The sequence below is a fragment of the Salvelinus fontinalis genome, chromosome 18 (assembly GCF_029448725.1).
Source record: "Salvelinus fontinalis isolate EN_2023a chromosome 18, ASM2944872v1, whole genome shotgun sequence".
In the NCBI taxonomy this organism is placed as follows: Eukaryota; Metazoa; Chordata; class Actinopteri; order Salmoniformes; family Salmonidae; genus Salvelinus; species Salvelinus fontinalis.
In genome coordinates this window covers 16,615,217-16,639,525 of record NC_074682.1, presented here as the reverse complement: position 1 = coordinate 16,639,525, position 24,309 = coordinate 16,615,217, and the positions used below count along the sequence as shown (strand labels likewise).

The following is a 24,309-nucleotide window of genomic DNA, read 5'->3' as shown; positions in this document are numbered from 1 at the left end:
ACGCATTCCGTGACACATCCCCCTGAAAGAGGCCTTACTCCAAATGAAAAGGGATTGATGAAATATCACTTCAATAACAGCAAGATCAGAATGTTAGGAGGACCAACAGTGATCCTGCAGTGTGAGATCATTGCCATTCACTGCTATTATAAGCAAAGACTAGTTTCCCAGAGCATGTACGTATGTAAATACTGTTAGACAAAAGAGGAGAATAAAATACAAAAACTGAAAACATAAACATGTTTTTAATTATACTGAACAAAAATATAAACGCAACGTGCAACATTTTTAATTATTCTACTGAGTTACAGATCATATGAGCAAATCAGTCAATTTAAATTCATTAGGCCCTAATCTGTGGATTTTGCATGCATGGATGGGAGCACAGTTATGGTTGGGCCTGGGAGGGCAAAGGCCAAGCACACTCACTGGGGAGCAAGGCCCAGCCAATCAAAATGAGTTTTCCACCACAAAAGAGCTTTATTACAGACAGAAATACTCCTCAGTTTCATCAGCTGTCCGGGTGGCTGGTCTCAGATGATCCCACAGGTGAAGAAGCTGGATGTGGAGGTCCTGGGCTGGCGTGGTTACACCTGGTCTGCGGTTGTGAGGTCGGTTGGACGTACTAACAAATTCTCTAAAACGACGTTGGAGGTGGCTTATGGTAGAGAAAGTATCATTAAATTCTCTGGCAACAGCTCTGGTGGACATTCCTGCAGTAAGCATGCCAATTGGGGCGGCAGGTAGCCTAGTGGTTAGAGCGTTGGGCCAGTAACCGAAAGGTTGCTGGATCAAATCCGCCGAGCTGACAAGGTGAAATGTGTCGTTCTGCCCCTGAACAAGGCAGTTAACCCACTGTTCCCCAGTAGGCCACCATTGTAAATAAGAATTTGTTCTTAACTGACTTGTCTAGTTAAAAATAGGTTACATTTAAAAAATAATAATAATTGCACGCTCCCACAAAACTTAAGACATCTGTGGCAGTGTGTTGTGTGACAAAACTCCACATTTTAGAATGGCCTTTTACTGTCCCCAGCACAAGGGGGGATGACCATGCTGTTTAATCAGATTCTTGATATTCCACACCTGTCAGATGGATGGATTATCTTGGCATAGAAAGGCTCATTAACAGGGATGTAAACACATTTCTGCACAACATTTGAGAGACATAAGGTTTTTGGGTATGAAACATTTCTGGGATCTTTGATTTCAGATCATGAAACATTGGACCACGACTTTACATGTTGCGTTCATATTTTTGTTCAGTATACATTACCCCTTGCCATATTTCCCTAATCTTAATCCCTCATTTGACTTTCTTTCATGTTTTATCTCCTCATGTTAACAGGTACATCGCACACTGGTGTAAACACTTTGTAAATCTGTCCCTATGTGTTTATAAGACATACTGCATACATTGGTAGACCTCTGGAAAGTGTAAATGGTATCTATCCAGTGAGGGTTGATGTGTCCTCATGCCTGAGATGGTAGTGTTTGTGTAATCCAGTGATCCTGCTGTTTCTCCTGCTCCCCACAAACAGAGACATGCATGCTGCTGTAGACTTGAATCCAAGCAGAAATCCTTCTGTTAAACCTACTCAGAGGACACGCACATACCAAACTCAAACTTTAATCACCGGCGGGCAGGTTAGCCTATCCATACACATACGGTTTGTCAGACAGAGACACAGATGCAAGCTTAACCAGAGCAAACATACTGTATATTTCCCCCCCTTTGTTTTAATTCTTCACGGCTTAGTGGATTTGACTACAGGGCTTTACAGCAGGCCTCCTGATAGCAGCAGTGATGAAGGTAGCCGGGCAGGAGAGAGAGGGGAGAGAGTGAGGGATAGGGGACCAGATGTGGTGCCCAGATAAGATAACTCTCGCTTCAGCTCCGCTCATCCACAACACTCACAGGTACCAGCACAGGGGCAGTGGTGCGAGATGGGAGAGTGCCAGTACTTCCATGGGTGGCAGGTGGAAGTAGTATGTGCGCGTGCATGCGTGAATTTGTGTGTTTGACATAAACAAAGAGAAAGGAAATAGGGGGAAGAGAAAAACAGAGAAAAAGGAAATAAAATGTGAGATCCTATATTGATAGAAAGCAGACAGGGTGGAGTTGATATGTAAAGATGCTGATATGTGAGGATGAGTAAGGATGGTACCCATGATGCTCAAAAGCTTCCCTGCCTCTGCACAGAACCTCTGTTTCTACCCCATGTGCTCCCTCCCTGATAAAGTCCTTATCGGCACCTCTGATATCTGTTGAATAACTCACACAGTACTGCTGCTCGCCATCATTATCAGAACCGTAGTCTGCTGACGAATGCAGGACATCGGGGCCGCTGATAATGGGGTCGATGCATCCGATCGCTGTTGCATTGGCAAACTCCCACATTCCTCCAAACGCTGTGCCAGGCAGCCACAACAGAGCAAAGAGCCTGTCTATGGATGATACCACTGCAGTGTGTCCACGTGACTCACACTCCAAACAGCATGGCAAATTATAGCCCTGCGAAGCTGGCACAATGACAAACATCACCACAATTACAAAGAAAAAACGGGAAACTGGAACAGGCTCTTTGTGCTGTGAGAAAGGTGTGTGTGTGTGTGTGTGTGTGTGTGTGTGTGTGTGTGTGTGTGTGTGTGTGTGTGTGTGTGTGTGTGTGTGTGTGTGTGTGTGCGTGCGTGCGTGTAAAAGCAGGGATCTTTGAGTGTGAAATCAGTCCCAGAACCACCCGGAGCTCCCTAGGCCCAGAGCTAGCGGGCTGGCCAGCTGGCTGCTCTCTCCTCCCAGCCAGGCTGCATGTCGCTGGGGCATCAGTCAGCCTCGTAGCCCTGGAGCTGACATCTGGAGGTTGTCATTCTGAAGAGCAGGAGGCAACACTAAACAGGGCCTTTCAATTACACAATATCAAGTATGTGATTGTTTCCCATCCTCCATTCACTGTTGATCTTGAGCTGTTCTATCGCTCCGACATTCTCCCACGCTTATTCTCACCGACGAGGCCTGATCAGAGCAGTGGTCTGTGGTGAACGGGGGGGGGGGGGGGGGGCGACGGGCAGAACAATCAAGAGAGGACAGGTATCACAAATCTGACCTCTTATAGAATCAAGGGAATTAAAGAAGGCTGCTATGACTATTGATACACTCCTCTTGTGGATGTAGAACTGGGCCGCAATCACAACATAGACTAGTCATCATGACCTCACTCTCAGACCCTGTATTTCCACCTCACCGACCAATAAGACCCTAGGTCCTAAACCCCTCCCCACTACTGTATGGGTCTCTGCTCTCTAATCTAACACAAACAGGTATTCTGGTGAAGGGGGGATAAAAGTAAGACTCAGTGTACTGGTGCATAACGGACTCTCTGCCTCTAAGCTGCAGGAGAAGGCAGAGCAGAGCAGCATGAAATTAGCAGGGGGTATGTGCATACAGACTCAGTGGACATGTAGGGCACCATAGCCTGAGTACCTGGCAGCCAGAGTGACACTACTAATGCCTCATACTCTTAAACAGGAGGTAGACAAACTATGTTCACAGATATAAATGTACATCCAATATAAATAGATACGCTCTAATGCACACACCAACACATACCAAGCACGATGCACAGTTCATCTAGGAAGAGGTAAATCAAGCCAACTATTAATAGAACATAATAATAGGAGTCCAATGAGTCCCTGTACATATGTCTGCTCTGAAACGTAATATATGCAATTACCTGGTAATGGAGCCGCCTATCTTTTAAATCACCTAATATCTTTTGGCTGGTTAAGCACCTTTTAAAATTGTACTGTTGTCATTACATGTTGATTATATTTTGGTGTAATCTGATTGTTCTTCCCTCTCCATTTCAACACTATTGACTCAGAGATAGTGGCTCAAATGACACAACTCCGCCACAGCATTTCACACATTTCAATGTCTGTGCCCTCACAACATTCCTCTGTTTCAGTCAATACTTTTATAACCTCAATCTGCTCCTCACTGAGTAGGAGACATCTATTTTTGAAACTGGGAGCAAGCAATTCTGTATTATCGTTCCGTATACAATAATCTTTTAATCAATACTACAGAACCCTCAAACTCACCTCTGGACCTCGAAGCCAGTTCCACTCATTTCGTTTTTTCTTTGTTCCCCTCTCAGCAGTGACTGATTTAGACATAGGACACCAGGTGGGTGTAATTCATTATCAGGAAGAACAGAAAACCAGCAGGCTCTGGACCTCATAGGGTAATAGTTGAATACCCCTGCTATTGAACAACAGCATCCCCAAATGAAATGAGAAAACAGTTGGGTAGAATGCTGTTCCACAGTGGCTTTGTTGTTGTTGGTGAATTTGAGTTTTGAGAATTGCTTTACCTCTCCAAAGGAAACAGAGGAGGGAGTGAGGGATGTGAGGACAGGACATTAGGAGGGCCAGGGATGTGAGGACAGGACATTAGGAGGAACAGGGATGTGAGGACAGGACATTAGGAGGGCCAGGGATGTGAGGACAGGACATTAGGAGGGCCAGGGATGTGAGGACAGGACATTAGGAGGGCCAGGGATGTGAGGACAGGACATTAGGAGGGCCAGGGATGTGAGGACAGGACATTAGGAGGGCCAGGGATGTGAGGACAGGACATTAGGAGGGCCAGGGATGTGAGGACAGGACATTAGGAGGGCCAGGGATGTGAGGACAGGACATTAGGAGGGCCAGGGATGTGAGGACAGGACATTAGGAGGGCCAGGGATGTGAGGACAGGACATTAGGAGGGCCAGGGATGTGAGGACAGGACATTAGGAGGAACAGGGATGTGAGGACAGGACATTAGGACGGCCAGGGACATGCACGGCGCTACATCGGGGCTAGGACGGCTTTAGCCCCGTCACATCTGCGTAGCCCCAGTTAAGCCACCTCAAGCTTTAGTATTTTTACATTTTTACATAAAGAAATATGAAAAAGTTAATAACCAGCCATTTTGTTCCCAATCAGATCCCTGGCTGCGTGGGTGTGTACCCTATGATGTGTGTGTGTGTTTGTGGTGGGAGGGAGGGAGGGAAGTCTGGTGTGTGTGCTCGCGCACGTTAGGCTATGTTATGTGAGCTAACTTCTAGATAGCTAGTCGCCCATCTCGCCCAGTTGCAATGGACCGTTTTCTGATCAAGGGAAGAGTGCGGGTAGGAATTGAAAATCCAGACCCTGTCTCCGAGGGGGCCAAAGAAGAAGAGGAAGATAAGAAAGATGAGTCGGAGAGAGAAACTCGTGAGCCACGACGTGAGGGAGCACCAGAGCAGTTTGTCGCTGCTAGCTGCTCCACAGCCACCGTTAGCTGCACTGTTAGCACAGCCACCTCTCCCTCTGATTTAAGCCAGTCACATGTTGAAGAACCAAGGCGCCTTCTTCTTCGCCGTTATCCAGCCACAAAAGTTGGACAGCAAGATCGCTACTTCAATCGTAGATGGTATGAGGATTACAAATGGCTGGAATATTCTATTTCAAAGGACCGTGCTTTCTGCTTTGCATGCTGCCACTTTCAACGTCCAGAAAATCATGGCGGAGAGAAGGCGGTATTTACCCACGATGGCTACCAGAACTGGAAGAAGGCGACAAGTTCGTTCAAGACACACAATGCTAGTGTGGATTATAAATATACAATGACAGCGTGGAATGAGTGGACTATTCAGAAAGAGTCTGGCTCAACAATATGCAACACTCTAAGTGATGGACATTCAAAAATTAGTCTGAGAGAACAGAGAGTATATGAGAGTAGTTGTGGAGTCATTGTGTTACACTGCATACCAGGGACTTTCACAGAGAGGAGACATAGAAAACGACACGGCTGTCAACCAGGGAAACTTCCTTGAACTTTTACAGGTCATAGGAAAACTCGATAAAACAGTTGCACAGACAATCTCAGATGATACTAGAAACGCTAAGTACACGCATCATGATATACAGACCGAAACACTGGGCAAACTCTCAACTCAGCAACCTTTCCTTCCTGTCTACACACACAGAAAGAACCAAGGCCCTGGATGTCCAGAAGATTATAGACTAATTTGCACTGAACCACAACAGACGCATCGTCCTTCTATAAAACTACACTTGGTGAGTAACTGAAAGGCCTTATATTTATTGACAGAGCGCCTGTCCGGTGGTGGGAACATGAATCAATCTCGCTGATGTGGACGGAACAAGAAGACGCATGCATATTGTCGGCCTACAAGTATTTTTGCAATTGAAATATAATGGCTAAGATTGTGATGATAGCCAGCTCGTTTTACACCATGTGTGCACAGGTGACAGGCATATGGTAAACGCACTTCTCGATGTGGCTGCAGTGTAGATATTATTCCTTTCATTTCTGACGTTGTGATAAGACATTTCATGCGTAACATTATAACCAATGCACAGCAGGACGCATGTATATCGCCGGCCTACAAGTTATTTTTGTTTGCAATAGAAATATAATCACTAAGATTGTGATGATAGCCAGTTCGTTTTACAAGTGGGTGCGCAGTTAACAGGCATAGGCTAAATGCATTGCACTTCTCGTTGTGGCTGCACTTAGGATATTAATAATGTCATTTCTGACGTTGTGATAGCTATTTCTTTTTTTTTGTTGAAAAAATGGTCAAGCCCCCCCTTAGCCCCAGGAGAAAAAACATCCTGGCGCCGTGCCTGGACAGGTGTGTGAAGACAGGACATTAGGAGGGCCAGGTGTGTGAAGACAGGACATTAGGAGGGCCAGGGATGTGAGGACAGGACATTAGGAGGTCCAGGTGTGTGAAGACAGGACATTAGGAGGGCCAGGGATGTGAGGACAGGACATTAGGAGGAACAGGGATGTGAGGACAGGACATTAGGACGGCCAGGGATGTGAGGACAGGACATTAGGAGGGCCAGGGATGTGAGGACAGGACATTAGGAGGGCCAGGTGTGTGAGGACAGGACATTAGGAGGGCCAGGGATGTGAGGACAGGACATTAGGAGGAACATGGATGTGAGGACAGGACATTAGGACGGCCAGAGATGTGAGGACAGGACATTAGGAGGGCCAGGGATGTGAGGACAGGACATTAGGAGGGCCAGGGATGTGAGGACAGGACATTAGGAGGGCCAGGGATGTGAGGACAGGACATTAGGAGGGCCAGGGATGTGAGGACAGGACATTAGGAGGGCCAGGTGTGTGAAGACAGGACATTAGGAGGGCCAGGGATGTGAGGACAGGACATTAGGAGGGCCAGGTGTGTGAGGACAGGACATTAGGAGGGCCAGGGATGTGAGGACAGGACATTAGGAGGGCCAGGGATGTGAGGACAGGACATTAGGAGGGCCAGGGAAGTGAGGACAGGACATTAGGAGGGCCAGGGATGTGAGGACAGGACATTAGGAGGGCCAGGGATGTGAGGACAGGACATTAGGAGGGCCAGGGATGTGAGGACAGGACAATTGGAGGGCCAGGGATGTGAGGACAGGACAATTGGAGGGCCCTGTCTAGGAGGACAGGACATTAGGAGGGCCCTGTCTAGGAGTACAGGACATTAGGAGGGCCCTGTCTAGGAGGACAGGACATTAGGAGGGTCCTGTCTAGGAGGACAGGACATTAGGAGGGCCCTGTATAGGAGGACAGGACATTAGGAGGGCCCTGTATAGGAGGACAGGACATTAGGAGGGCCCTGTATAGGAGGACAGGACATTAGGAGGGTCCTGTCTAGGAGGACAGGACATTAGGAGGGCCCTGTATAAGAGGACAGGACATTAGGAGGGCCCTGTATAAGAGGACAGGACATTAGGAGGGCCCTGTATAGGAGGACAGGACATTAGGAGGGTCCTGTCTAGGAGGACAGGACATTAGGATGGTCCTGTATAGGAGGACAGGACATTTGGAGGGCCCTGTATAAGAGGACAGGACATTAGGAGGGCCCTGTATAAGAGGACAGGACATTAGGAGGGCCCTGTATAGGAGGACAGGACATTAGGAGGGTCCTGTCTAGAAGGACAGGACATTAGGAGGGCCCTGTATAAGAGGACAGGACATTAGGAGGGTCCTGTCTAGGAGGACAGGACATTAGGAGGGTCCTGTCTAGGAGGACAGGACATTAGGAGGGCCCTGTCTAGGAGGACAGGACATTAGGATGGCCCTGTATAAGAGGACAGGACATTAAGAGGGTCCTGTCTAGGAGGACAGGACATTCGGAGGGCCCTGTATAGGAGGACAGGACATTAGGAGGGCCCTGTATAGGAGGACAGGACATTAGGAGGGCCCTGTATAAGAGGACAGGACATTAGGAGGGTCCTGTCTAGGAGGACAGGACATTAGGAGGGCCCTGTATAGGAGGACAGGACATTAGGAGGGCCCTGTATAGGAGGACAGGACATTAGGAAGGCCCTGTATAGGAGGACAGGACATTAGGAGGGCCCTGTATAGGAGGACAGGACAGGGCTCTTCTAGGCCACATCCGTGTGTCCCGTGAGCCCCTGCCTGTCTGCAGTGCTGTTTGGGTCACACGGTAGGAGGAGGAAAGACTAATGCCAGCAGGAAGGACAAGCACACATACATGCTCTCTCTCTACCCTTCAGTAACCATTCACCTAGCTTTTCTTGGAATTAGAGTCTGTATGACCAAATACAGTGGCTAACCGACATCAAATAGCCATGGGTTTAGGGTTGTAAAGGGTTCTAATATATGGAGCAGACCAGAAAAAGAAGGAGTAGGACCATTTACTGCATGTCTTTTTTTGTTTCTGAAAACATTTTAGTGTTGGAGAAATCCCTTATCCTGAATTATACATTTCCACAAATTAGTTTTTCATGGCTACACATTTAATGAAACAATTTAAATTACTTATGACAACTTTTCTACAGGGGATACCAGCAATTTTCCACTTCGGAATCACCTGCTGACCAAAATTACACACTGCTGCCGGGAAGAAAAGTGTCCGGAAAGTACCTAACATAAGTTGTAAGCGATTCCCAACAAAAATGTATCAATTTAAAACATGTAACTGGTTTTAACATTTTCATTTGATTGCTCAAACATAATTATTTCTTGTTCTATTATTGAATCTCTTGCTCCCACGACGTGGGAACATAATTACAAAGTGCTGTTACCACATCACCTGGTTCCTGCATGCCTCCCTCAGAGTGGAACATTAGCTCAATCAATGTCAATTATTTCATGCCCTCCATTATTGTGCTGGGAGGAGTGGGCAGAATTTTAATCCCAGCTCTGCAATTGCTTTACACAATTCTTGGACGTTTTCTATGATTAAAAGCATGACCTGGAGGAAGCATTAAGCCTCCTACTATTCAACATCTTATTTGAAAAGCAGAACCTAACATGTGGTTTTATATAATGTACTTGAGGATCATTGAAAACTGATCTTACCTGAGAGGCTAGAGGTTTTCAAGTGTATAAATAATGTACGTGTCTCCATGCAATTGTACAACTGAGGTTCAGTACAGTCTGTCAGTAGCAGGGGTGTGTTGGTGTGTCTATACCTAAGGCAAACTTTATAACTTTAGCAGTGTATATATGTTTACCTGACTCACAGGAACAGAAGGCGGGTGGCCAGCCAAGGCCAGCTTGACCGTGGTCTCCCAGATATGAGGGTCATGACCTCCGCGGGCGGTCACCATGAACTGGACTGGTTCAGACAGGTTGGCCACCTCCTGCTCCACGTACACCGAGCCGTCAGGACGCACACTGAAGTTAGGGTCACTGCTCTCGAAGTCCACAGCCTTGCTGTGCTGACAGTCATCAAACTTCACTAGAGAGACACAGAGAGAGAGAGACAGAGAGAGAGAGGGAGCGAGAGAGAGAGGGAGGTAGGTAGGGATAAAGAGAAAGAGGATGAGGTGACAAATCTGGTGACGTGACTGCTGTGAAATACTGGCATAGCTTTTCCACCTCCCTAAAGACACATCTCTCCTCATCTTGTCCTCTGAGGTGAAGGCAACTTTTAATCTCCAGCGAAACCAAAATAGATGTATGAAACAAATCCTTATTTCCTTGCGTTTTTGAGGAGAGACAGGGGTACATGGAAGCTATGTCAAATTAGTGCAGCACACTCTGAAGCGCTTTGTCTCTCAGTCAAGTTTCCCCATTCAAGCAATTACAATGAGCAATAGCTCCTCCCGCCAGCCTCCACTGATTCCGAGAGAGAAAGAGAGAGAGAGAGAGAGAGAGAGAGAGAGAGAGAGAGAGAGAGAGAGAGAGAGAGAGAGAGAGAGAGAGGGAGAGAAGGGGTGGAGATGCCATGCAGCACTTTGATATAGACACTGCAATGACAGATGACATCAAGTTGCCAGCTCAACCACATCAAATCTGAGGGAAAACTCCAAAGCTATGCAGACTGAACATTCACTATCAATACCTTATCTTTTCATTCAGAGGAATAATCAAAGGTTTTATACTTTATTTTAGATTTGAGAATTTCAGGCAAAACACTCGGACATTAATGTCAAGTATCTTTACTTTTCAACAAGTTGTTGCTGCTCACACGGACTTGGCATATGCCACCTCCAGAATTGAGTGCTGAAGCATTCTGTCATCGCCAAGTGTCCCAACAGAGTGAGTCATGTGGGTAGTGGCTTGTCAGAGATGGAGGGAATGAAAACATTCTCTCCTGTGGCCGTGCCACTGACGAATGTCTAGGCGACTCTAGTTAGCAGATGGTGCCATCACTGACACCTGAGGGATGCTTCTAGAGCCCAGGTCTGTTTAGTGGAGCCCAGAGAGGGATAAGAAGCAAGCAGGAAAAGAAACCGGGTCTCACAGCAGCATTCATCGTATGGTATGACCAATCTGTAGCACTTTGTCTGAGAATGGAGGTGTGAACGCTGCCGAAGTAACTGATATAACACCAACAGAAAAGACACGCACACATACACACACAATAAATGCAATAACAAGGTCTTAAGAAGGGAATTAAGTGTCTGTAAATCACCAAGGTTAACCAGGCTCTGACTTATAATTACTGTTGGGCCAAATAACTGGTTGTCTTTATTTACTACTGTAACATTACTCCTGGTGGAATGGCTTTTATGATCATTATGATGTCTGCACATTGCTGGGGATAATAAGCAGCATTTTAGAAACTGTGGACTCTGGATGAATCAATTTAGACATTTCATTTTCTGTTGTATTTCCCTACTCAGTCCTAGTGCTGCGTTGTTGCAGGGTTATCTCAAGTTATCATATAGGAAAAATATACGTGCACACACAGGGCGCACACACAGGGCGCACACACAGGGCGCACACACAGGGCGCACACACAGGGCGCACACACAGGGCGCACACAGCTTCCATCCCCTTCTCCTTATGTTTAAAAAGGCTGTGCACCGATCTTATCTCTCAGTCACACTCCTGCTGCTGATAACAAGACACATTGATTTCATAAATCACCCAGGGAACAAATCGTCTGTTATGAGCTGGGGAGATGTCATTTTTCTAAATCCACCGTGAAGGATTCTGCACAACAAGGTTTTTATCAAGCCATCTATCCAATTTATCGCCCAGCTTCCTGTCAAAAGATGCACCAAACAACAGACTAATACAGCACAAAATATTTTAAACAACTGCGGCACCCATCACACAAATTAGGCTGCTATTTCACCCAGAGAGTAATTGTACGTGTAATGGAGGAACGGCAAACATCATTTTGACAATGTGTGCATCAATCTTACAGTAACAGACAAACATAATCCAATCCACCTTCTCTACCCTGGAAGGAAGCTATGCAGAGCACAGCAAGTCTCTTCCATGTGGAGAAATTCATATCCAACCAAGAAATGATTAACTGTTCACTCCTTCACTATTTTGAGGTTTCAAATGTAAGATCAGTCATGAGCAACGTCTCACAGTTTGCAGTAACACTCAGACAGAAACAACATGGTTCTATGTGAAAAACAACCAGTTTGGTGCCACAGCAAAGAACAGGCTGTATTGTGCCAATGGATGCAATGTGCTTAAACAGAACAGACTAAATGTTGTCATTTAAGCGAGTTTCTTGTGGCGTGTGACTTGTGAGGCTCACTGTAGGGGTGTGTGTTCTGAGGCTGTGTGTGTGCGCTAGTATAAGAAAAGGCACAGGGTTCTGAGGGCACGTCTGTACCCGTGGCCCTGTGCCCCTGTGACAGCGGGGTGGTTGGCATGGGAACACACGCATGGCCTTGGCGGTGGCGCTGTGGCGTGTCGTTGTGACAGGCAGGCTTGGTCTCTGAGGGCACTGGGCCAGCTCTCTGCCCACCTGCTGACATACCAGAGAGGAGGGGACACGCTGTGTTTACTGACACATCCAGTTAGCAGGGAACGCTACAAATACCATCCATTCAACTGTGACGGAAATAATCCAGGTACAGTGTAACAGATCTGGAACACAGTCAGATACAATGGAATAACCACCAATGCGCCTCATGCCATCACACCATAGTGGAGACAGTGCTAATTTACTAATACATCAAGCTGTGGGGGGAAAAGAGATAAAAGGATGATGAGAGAAATAAAACAGTGAAAAAAGTGAGCTTGAGAGACAAAGAGTGAGAGAGAGAGGGAGGAGGAGAGAGAGAAAGATGAGGAGAGAGAAAGATAGAGAGAGAGTAATGGAGCAAGAGAGAGAGGATGGGGAGAGTGGGGAGGGGGGAGAGAAAGAGAAAGAGAGAGAGAAAGCGAGCGAGAGGAGTGGAGAGAGAGAGGGTGGGGAGAGTGAGGAGGGGGGAGAGGGAGAGAGAGAGGGGGAGAGAGAGAAAGAGGGGAGAGAGAGATAGAGAGGAGGGGAGAGAGAGAGAGATAGAGAGGAGGGGAGAGAGAAAGAGGAGGAGAGAGGAGGGGAGAGAGGAGGGGAGAGAGAGAGAGATAGAGAGGAGGGGAGAGAGAAAGAGGAGGAGAGAGGAGGGGAGAGAGAAAGAGGGGAGAGAGAAAGAGGGGAGAGAGAAATAGAGAGGAGGGGAGAGAGAAAGAGATAGAGAGGAGGGGAGAGAGAAAGAGATAGAGAGGAGAGAGAAAGAGGAGGGGAGAGAGAGTTGGTGCATGAGAGGCAAAAGCATCTGTGGCTGGCCTAGCCAAGGTGTGAATTGAGCTGCTGCCAGGTGTGCTTTAAAACCTTTCAGAGCGTTCACGTTCAGAATGAATGAAGACAGGACTCAAGTGTTTGTTTTCTCAGCAGACGTCCCTGAAGGTCAGTGAACCCCATGCTCTCCAGAGGCCGGAGCTGCCTTTATTAAAACCCTGCCGTCCCTCAGGTTTAATCAATGCTGCCTCCGGCCCCACTTTATCACGCACACTGTTAATCTGATTAAAGAGGGAGAATGACTTAGCCAGAAGCTGAGGGGCATGAACTCACTGTGTGGAACCTATACAACAGCATAAAAGCCAACGAGATGAGATATACCATAGTCCATGTCTGCCCATTCTGCAGGGCTCTGTTATCTCAGTATGTAGGGCCTACTGTATGCACCTGGTGCTTTGATGTTGATCTCAGTGAGTTCCCAGCTGGCTGCTGTCAGGGTTGTTCTTCTCTATCAGTATGACATGTACAGTACAGTATGCATCTGAGGACGAAGGGCATCGCCATGGTTGCTGCTCCGCTAAGCCCCGGTAGACATCATGGTGTATGTCCAAGTCTCCACCAGTCACCTCACACTTGACAGGCTCCACCTGCACTGGCTACGTTTGGCTCGGGTCGATGGAGCAGGGCCTTTAGGGCTATTGAGCCACGGTCTGCTCAGATTTGGACGTGTTCGCACGCACATGTGAGCGTGTAGAGGTTCATTGGGTTGGCGCCAAGTATAACTCCTGGGCACAGTGCAGCATCTACATGTATATTTGTGTGTGTGTGTGTGTCTTCACATAGACTAGGACGTTTGGCAGGGTATGGAGGGCTGGTGCTGCGGGGGCAGTGCCATTCTGCTCTGATGCTCACGGTGTGTACCGGCACTGAACATTCTGTCCGACAGACAGAGCGGCCAGTGTGTCACAACGGCAGGACAGGACAGAGGGCGCAGGCAGCCGTGACCCCCCAAACCCCCCTGACCTCTGGAGTAGTCTGTCACCACTGACAATGGCAGTCACGCTCTGTGGAGCAATCCGTTCTATACCACACTGAAACACTGTTATGCACTACCTGATATACACTACCGTTCAAAGGTTTGGGGTCCCTTAGAAATGTCCTTGTTTTCAAAGCAACCATCACTCCTGTGTTCCAATGGCACGTTGTGTTAGCTAACTCAAGTTGATCATTATAAAAGGCTAATTGATAATTAGAAAACCACTTTGCAAATATGTTAGCACAGCTGAAAACTGTTAAAGAGGAAACTGGCCTTCTTTAGACTAGTTGAGTATCTGGAGCGTCAACATTTGTGGTTTCGATTACAGGCTCAAAATGACCAGAAACAAATAACTTTATTCTGAAACTCGTCAGTCGATTCTTGTTCTGAGAAATGAAGGCTTTCCATGCGAGAAATTGCCAAGAAACTAAAGATCTCGTACAACGCTGTGTACTACTCCCTTCACAGAACAGCGCAAACTGGCACTAACCAGAATAGAAAGAGGAATGGGAGGCCCCGGTGCACAACTGAGCAAGAGGACAAGTACATTAGAATGTCTAGTTTGAGAAACAGACGCCTCACAAGTCCTCAACTGGCAGCTTCATTAAACTGTAACCACAAATCACCAGTCTCAACATCAACGGTGAAGAAGCGACTCCGTGATGCTGGCCTTTTGCCCATCTTAAAATTTTTATTTTATTGGCCAGTCTGAGATATTGCTTTTTCTTTGTAACTCTGCCTAGAAAACCAGCATCCTGGAGTTGCCTCTTCACTGTTGACGTTGAGACTGGTTTCTGCCAGTTGAGGACTTGTAGAGTGTCTGTTTCTCAAACTAGACACTATTGTACTTGTCCTCTTGCTCAGTTGTGCACCAGGGCCTCCCACTCATCTTTCTCGCATGGAATAGCCTTCATTTCTCAGAATAAGAATAGACTGTTGAGTTTCAGAAGAAAGTACTTTGTTTCTGGCCATTTTGAGCCTGTAATCAAACAAACAAATGCTGATGCTCCAGATACTCAAATAGTCTAAAGAAGGCCCGTTTTATTGCTTCTTTAAATCAGGACAACAGTTTTCAGCTGTGCTAACATAATTGCAAAATGGCTTTCTAATGATCAATTAGCCTTTTAAAATGATAAACTTGGATTAGCTAACACAACGTGCCACTAGAACACAGGAGTTATGGTTGGTGATAATGGGCCTCTGTACTCCTACGTAGATATTCCATTAAAAATCTGCCATTTCCAGCTGCAATAGTCATTTACAACATTAACAATGTCTACACTGTATTTCTGATCAATTTGATGTTATTTTAATGGACTTTTTTTTTCTTCTGCCCCTGTATGGAATATTAGACGTACATAATATTAGATGTACATAATGTCAGATGTACATAATATTATATGTACATAATATTATATGTACATAATATTATATGTACATAATGTTAGATGTACATAATATTAGACATACATAATGTTAGACGTACATAATATTAGACGTACATAATATTAGACGTACATAATATTAGACGTACATAATGTTAGACGTACATAATGTTAGACGTACACAATGTTAGACGTACATAATATATGTACATAATATTAGACGTAGATAATATATGTACATAATATTAGACGTACATAATATATGTACATAATATTAGACGTACATAATGTTAGACGTACATAATGTTAGACGTACATAATATATGTACATAATGTTAGACGTACATAATATTAGACGTACATAATATATGTACATAATATTAGACGTACATAATATTAGACGTACATAATATATGTACATAATGTTAGACATACATCATATATGTACATAATATTAGACGTACATAATATTAGACGTACATAATGTTAGACGTACATAATGTTAGACGTACATAATGTTAGATGTACATAATGTTAGACGTACATAATATATGTACATAATGTTAGACGTACATCATATATGTACATAATATTAGACGTACATAATATTAGACGTACATAATATATGTACATAATGTTAGACGTACATAATGTTAGACGTACATCATGTATATACATAATATTAGACGTACATAATATTAGACGTACATAATATATGTACATAATATTAGACATACATAGTATATGTACATAATGTTAGACGTACATAATATATGTACATAATATTAGACATACATTATATATGTACATAATGTTAGACGTACATAATGTTAGACGTACATAATATATGTACATAATATTAGACGTACATAATATATGTACATAATATTAGACGTGCATAATATATGTACATAATATTAGACGTACATAATATTAGATGTACATAACATTAAATGCACATACTATTAGATGTACATAATATTAGACGTACATCATATTAGACGTACATAGACGTACAAAATATTAGACGTACATAATATTAGATGTACATAATAGATGTACATAATATTAGACTTACATTATATTAGATGTACATAATAGATGTACATTATATTAGATGTACATAATAGATGTACATAATATTAGATGTACATAATAGATGTACATAATATTAGACGTACATAATACACTGCTCAAAAAAATAAAGGGAACACTTAAACAACACAATGTAACTCCAAGTCAATCACACTTCTGTAAAATCAAACTGTCCACTTAGGAAGCAACACTGATTGACAATAAATTTCACATGCTGTTGTGCAAATGGAATAGACAAAAGGTGGAAATTATAGGCAATTAGCAAGACACCCCCCAAAACAGGAGTGATTCTGCAGGTGGTGACCACAGACCACTTCTCAGTTCCTATGCTTCCTGGCTGATGTTTTGGTCACTTTTGAATGCTGGCGGTGCTCTCACTCTAGTGGTAGCATGAGACGGAGTCTAAAACCCACACAAGTGGCTCAGGTAGTGCAGTTCATCCAGGATGGCACATCAATGCGAACTGTGGCAAAAAGGTTTGCTGTGTCTGTCTGCGTAGTGTCCAGAGCATGCAGGCGCTACCAGGAGACAGGCCAGTACATCAGGAGACGTGGAGGAAGCCGTAGGAGGGCAACAACCAAGTAGAAGGACCGCTACCTCCGCCTTAGTGCAAGGAGGTGCACTGCCAGAGCCCTGCAAAATGACCTCCAGCAGGCCACAAATGTGCATTTTGAATTTTAGACATACATAATATATGTACTTAATATTAGACGTACATAATATATGTACTTAATATTAGACGTACATAATAGATGTACATACTATTAGACGTACATAATGGATGTACATAATATTAGATATACATAATATTAGACATACATAATATTAGATGTACATATGTACATAATATTAGACGTACATAATGTTAGACGTACATAATGTTAGATGTACATATTAGATGTACATAATATTAGATGTAATTAATAGATGTACATAATATTAGATGTACATAATATTAGACATACATCATATTAGACGTACATAATGTTAGTGGCATGTGCTAACACTGCTCAGGCTGCTGTTGTGTGTTTGTTTTCACCTCAACACAACCTTCCCTGTCCTCCCTCTCCCTCATCCACTCTGCTGCATTCTGCTATACCCTCCCTCGCTTTTTTCTCCTCTCCTATTCCCTTCTCTTAGCCACATCTCCCTCTCCTATCCCTCGCCTACATAATTAACCCCACATCCCCCTATCCTCCTCTCCTTTTCCCCACAGACTGACTGTCACTGCCGCTCAGACATGCTTTAATGCAAACAGGCTGGCAGGACAAAGGCATTAGCCAGCCACAAACGGCAGCTACGTTAGATTCTCTCTTCACAGCTCACACCCAACCACTAACACACAAATAGGTCCCTTTCCATCTCAATGTACTAGAGGGCATCTTATCCCAGAGATGTAACAGGATCCTTCCTGTGTCTCCCAGTCCTTCAGATGTTAGATGGTAAAGCAGGGTCCCTTTCCATCGCAATGTACTAGAGGGCATCTTATCCCAGAGATGTAACAGGATCCTTCCTGTGTCTCCCAGTCCTTCAGATGTTAGATGGTAAACCAGGGTCACACAGGAAGCAGGGTGAGACCAGTGTGATGCTGCAGCCAGACGGTAGTCCCAGGTTGCAGCCCTAGTTGAGCCAACCATGGCATGTTCTGGTGTCTGAGGGGTATAGAGAAGGCCTGAGAAAAGCCTCAGATCCAGCCTTGCGCTCCTTTGTTTGGGCTGTGTTTATCTCGGCGGTGGAGCGGAGCTAAGTTAACATTTCGACTGCCACCCTGCCGCTTCCTTCAACCCAACAGGCCAATCAGCGCCTCCCACTAAATGTGCAAATAACAGTGTTTGACTGGCTGAGAACAGAGGAGAAGGAGAACAACACAGGGCCTGGTGATAAATCAGACACACTGTGACCAATGCAACACATTAACAGTAGTGGGATTAGTAGAACTGGGAGGGCGGAGTTGCAGGTTAACACCATCAGGCTTGTACTGGAGCTACAGCACTTAGTATGGTCAGACTTGAAGAGGGAAAGTGCATGGCTGGAGACACAACATATCTATCTGTCCTCCCGCAGTGTTTGGCACTGTGTTTGATGGCAGAGTTGGTGCATCCTGAAGAATGCATCTCATGAAATAATGTTTCTAGATCCTTCGCCTCCCTTCTACAACCCACCAGAGTTGAATCCATCTGGATCTACTTTGATCAGAATGATGTATTGTGCTAAAGGGGAGGTTAAATCCCTCCATTTACATGCTGCTGTGTTTAGGCACTGCAGGTACCTTTGCAATGTGACTTTTCTCAAAGTGTTTTGCGTTGCCTTAGGAAATGAAATAAATTCCTCTGCCTCTCGTTCCCTATTGCTTAACTAAAAGCTCACACTTTCCCCTCTGACAGCTCTGCCCATGACAATGGAACCAACTGTGACTCAAGAGCTTTGGCAAGCTGATATGTGTGTGCATGTATGTATGTATGTATGTATGTATGTATGTATGTATGTATGTATGTATGTATGTATGTATGTATGTATGTATGTATGTATGTATCTGTGTATGTATGTGTGTGTATATGTATGTATGTATGTGTATATGTATGTATGTATGTATGTATGTGTATATGTATGTATGTATGTGTATATGTATGTATGTATGTATGTATGTACCTGTGTATGTATGTATGTACCTGTGTATGTATGTGTGTGTATATGTATGTATGTGTGTGTATGCTTGAGTGCAGTATTGTTATGGGAGATGTACAGTATGTGATATAACCAGAACTTTCTGTCAACAGCACCTTTAACAGAAATGGAATGTAGAGAGCAGACAGAAAGTTTAAAGCATCTGAGATCATATCCCATATTGCTCCCAATCGAACATGTTATTCATATTGGCAAGATTCCAGAGTGTTCTATGAAGGCACCAGAACCATTGTGTCACCATACTGAGTGTCAGGATTGACACAGTGCCTGAGTGGACACAGACGGTGTCATTAATCAAAGTGTGTTTCAGCAGAGTCCGTTCAGTCTGTGCTGCCGGCCTATCAGGAGGTGTCTTCACCGGGCCCGCGGGTAGAGTGGTAAAGGTCCACAGATCTAGTCTCCTCTCTTATCTCTGCATTAGAGCCTCTCATGGGTACGGCTGGACGGAATTCGGGGAACGAGGTAAAGAATGAGTATGGGAGGAAGGCAGAACGGATGCAATTAAAAGACTGGGTCACAGATCACAGTGCGAAGCGTCAATGTGATTTATACACCTCCATCCAGCCCAGGGAGCTTTCTGAGTGTGTGATTGTGTTTGTGTGTGTGTGTGTGTGTGTGTGTGATTGTGTTTGTGTGTGTGTGTGTGTGTGTGTGTGTGTGTGTGTGTGTGTGTGTGTGTGTGTGTGTGTGTGTGTGTGTGCGTGCGTGTGTTTGTGTGTGTTGTCTCTTATGAGCCATCCACAGCTAGGGGGCGTCAGTGTGTCTCCTGGGCCCATACACACACTATCCATCAGGCGCATTAGTGACATCTTCAAGGTTATGCTAAGAACTACTGATGCCCCACACCCAGCCCGACAGTTCAAAAGAATGATCTACCTCTGCCTGGACCAACTTCAAGCACTGCAAAATCCAACTTGAACCTGACCCCAACCTGCTGAAAATACACACACCGTTTATCAATCCCATTCGCTGGTATTTATGGTCCAATTAAGATAGAACCAGAAGGGAATCTTAGGAAAATAGATGCACAGTAGTACCAGTATTATCCCCCCCCCCCACCCCACCCCCCCAAGTCCCTAACGAACATGATGACAATATTAACCTGCACCCACTGGATCCTACATCCATGAATTATCTACATTTGTGAGACTCGTATAGCTCTCAGGTCAGACTGAGCATCACAACTGAGAATTAACACTAGATATAACTGAATGTGGTTTTACAAACTCCACCCTAATTTCAGTCTGTGTCAAGTGAATTTGGCATCGTATTTGCATTAGGGAAGTAACCAACGGAAAGAGCTGCCCTGATTGGACTGAGAGTCCCTTTAAAATGCTATCTTAAGACATGCATTCCCCTCTGACACAGTGCATACTGGACAAACAGAACTGTTCTTTTATTCCTTTCATCTGACTCCCACAGAACTTGCCTCCAAGGCTTCCCCTTCAATTCAGCAGCACAGAGAAGTGCTTTATCAGAGCAATATCTTCCTTAAGAAGACAGAGCACATAACTACCTCAAGGCTACATCACACTGTCTGTTATCTCAAAGTACAATATAATAATATCACATAGCCATCAGCTATACACTAGGAACAGACTGGGAGGGGGAGGGGGGGGGGGGGGGGTGATCAGGGGAAACAGAGAGAGGAACTGAGATACATTTACAGATAAAAAGTTGACTATCTGTAGTGCAAACAGCCACCAATGTGACGACACCTTTCTAAACGTAAGATGCAGATACAGTGTACAAAAAGGTACAATCAGCATTTAACTTTCCTTACTGGCTATAAAGATGTTGGCCAATGTGCATGAAGGAAGACATCAGGAAGACATCAGCACAGACTAGAACGTGTATAGTGTTATTGTCTAGTCCTCCTCCAATGGGTATTTTTAGCCAATCCTGATTACCCTGGAGGCAGGCTTAATAAATACTAGAAGACTAAAAATGGTCTCTTCTCCCTCCCTGGAGGGGAACTGGAACAGTCTTTAGAAGGTAATCAGCATCTCTGTGTTTCTCTTTCATTTTCTCTCCATCCCTCTCTTCCTAGCGTAGCGCTTAACCCCCTCCTCTCCCTGAAACCCAACAGCCTTTTCTCACTCTCTGATTATTAGCATGACGTGTTCCCAGACATCCCTGGTGATTGTTTAGCTGCCGTGTTCAGCATCTTGATTTGATTTTGTACAATTAGCCTAATTAGCATTACAAATACCCACTGAGACAGAGAAACAAAAATGTCTGTATTCATTGAAGAACATATTAAAATGAAAGGCAAATAACGTAGAGAGGAAATGAATAAATACATAACCGATGAATCATGATGTGTGCAACTACGGTGGTGCATTAATCTAGAAACAACAGCAACATACAGGTGGGGTATACCTAACATGACCGCAATAGCAGATTGCAATGCCATGGGTGGGACTATGTCCTCAGCAACACTAACCCCTCAAAATATTGATGTTTGAGTGAATTGTAGAATATCTGAGCACCTACAGTATGTACTAGGAAGTGGGTTCCTATGTTGAGCTGTAGAATATCTACTGGGTATCACTGTTACGATGTACAGTACCTGTGCAGTATCTGATGAATAGTGACTGGCTGTGAGTAGAGTAATCAGACCAGGCAGACAGCCCCCTCTCTCTCTCTCTCTCTCTCTCTCTCTCTGACCAGATCATGTCTCCTTAAACCAGTGATTAGACTTAAGACAGATCTCCTTCATTATCCCTCACTCTCATCCATTATGCTCTAATCCTCCACTGGTCCCCCAGGGCAACCCATAGACACGGGCCAACTATTTGTTTGAAACCCCTCGCTCTGGACTGGACGAGGAGAGACAGTCGTTTGTATTCTGCATTCAAGGAGATCAAGGCCACCTGGAGTCACCTACAGCAAATTGACTACTTGTCATTGACATCTACCTACAACTGTCCCCATTGTATGTTTTTATGTCTTAAGGATGTTACTGATGATATTACATCAAGGGGACTCAATTTGCTTTGTGTCACTCTCTCCCAGCGGAAGTGCATCAGGTCTGTGGAGGAAAATGACACTTGTGTAAATGAATGTCAAAGTAATATTTCCCTGCGATTCACACGTCCTTTTGTCATTTGGAGTTCCCATCTAGATGCTCACAATACATGTCAGCCCATTGATTCAGTGTATCATTATTATCCTCATGATCCTGGTACAGTCTTTAATGGGCACACAAAGAGGTCCCCCCCCCAGGATGCCAAGTCTACAAACAACCATTACATGTGCTTATGTAGGCACCACAAATATACAGAGACAATATGGACATAGATTGTTGGAAGCCGGTTGCAGACGTTGCCATTATAAGGATAATTACGCTCTAACCAGTGGTATTGAACCGGTAAGCTTTGTTCAAGTAAAAGCAGGAATCGATGCGGACTGATCTTCACCCGATGAAAAGGTTTTTTTACATTCAGAGCCAGCCTTGTAGTGTATACATTAAAGTGGACAAAGACATGCAGTCATGCACGTGCACACACATAACACCGAATGAAATGGACCAGATTATGGTCTAAACAAATAGAACTATGTACAATGTCACAGCCAGGGACAAGGTAACAACATACAAGTTTGTGATCACTTAGAAATGTCCTTGTTTTTGAAAGAAAAACACATTTTTTGTCCATTAAAATAACATCAAATTGATCAGAAATACAGTGTAGACATTGTTAATGTTGTAAATGACTATTGTAGCTAGAAATGGCAGATTTTTTATGGAATATCTACATATGCATACATAGGCCCATTATCAGCAACCATCACTCCTGTGTTCCAATGGCACGTTGTGTTAGCTAATCCAAGTTTATCATTTTAAAAGCCTAATTGATCACTAGAAAAATATTTTTCAATTATGTTAGCACTGCTGAAAACTGTTGTCCTGATTAAAGAAGCATTAAAACTGGACTTCTTTAGACTATTTGAGTATCTAGAGCATCAGCATTTGTGGGTTGGATTACAGGCTCAAAATGGCCAGAAACAAAGACCTTTCTTCTGAAACTCATCAGTCTATTCTTGTTCTGAGAAATGAAGGCTATTTTGAAGTTTGAAAGAAGTTGCTAAGTTGCGTTAGTGCAATTGCTAACTAGCATTAGCATAATGACTGGAAGTCTATGGGAACAGCTAGCATGGTGTTAGCATTGTCTTGCAAAACTACCTCTACTACCTCACTTCCTTTATACCGGACTGGACGCAGAGACATACAAATGGAATCCACGAGGTTATCTGACTCTGCCAAAATCCCAAACTACCCTTTTAATGTGATGGCTAGATGAATCTAAGAACATTCAATAGAGTCATACCATTTTACTCTTAACACTAGCTGACTGTCTAAACTACCCTTAAACAACCCTTAATCTCGGTCTGTATAAGCAGATATTTGATCACGTAAACCGACATTTTAAGAAAAGAAAAAAAGGTCATACAAAGTACTTGACTCGCAGCAAAAAATCAGAATTTATTTTTACATCAATTTACTTTGAAGTCAATGAGGACCGTTCCATAAAATCCAGACTAATACATTTGCAGCGTGCTTTCTACATATCTTCTTCAGAGTGTTTGATCTCTCCCTCTGACAAACACTGAGAAAATGTTGAGATCACAGAGATAATGAAAGGAGAGGATTTCGACAAGGCCCTCTTCTAAGTTCACTTTGGTGTCTCAAGTGAAAGTTATCAATGGAATGCAATGTTACACTGCTCTTTTAGCCATTCACATATCACGGGCCATCTCAGACCAGCTTTAAAAGCATAGAACCCAGGTACTGAATTTAATGCAGTACAGAAAGCATAGTCTTTAATATATTCCTATGCATGTCTTTATTATGCATGTCATGGCTATGGAGGCAAACCAATTTCCCTGTGACATTAATAGAGTATGATCTCCTCCAATCATTCCTTACCCTCCAAACCCGGTTCCCCTTCTCTCCCATGAGAGCCAACCCACCTCCCAGTCTATTATCATAATGATCTGATACACTCCTGTGTGCTGGTGTGTGTTTTCCCCTCAGTGCTCTGGTCTACAGTGTGGCTTATTTTCTTCTTCAAATGCACAGGCACAATAGGAGGGG

At 44.3% G+C, this 24,309-nt stretch overlaps 1 protein-coding gene across 1 annotated transcript in view; it reads right to left on the bottom strand.

Moving 5' to 3' along the window:
* The window catches only part of LOC129815066 (cadherin-4-like), a 237,993-nt gene that overhangs the window by 69,599 nt on the left and 144,085 nt on the right, over positions 1–24,309 (bottom strand). The window contains exon 4 of the mRNA XM_055868398.1: positions 9,544–9,770. Coding sequence (XP_055724373.1) covers positions 9,544–9,770 — 227 coding nt within the window. The remainder of the gene's footprint in view (positions 1–9,543; positions 9,771–24,309) is intronic.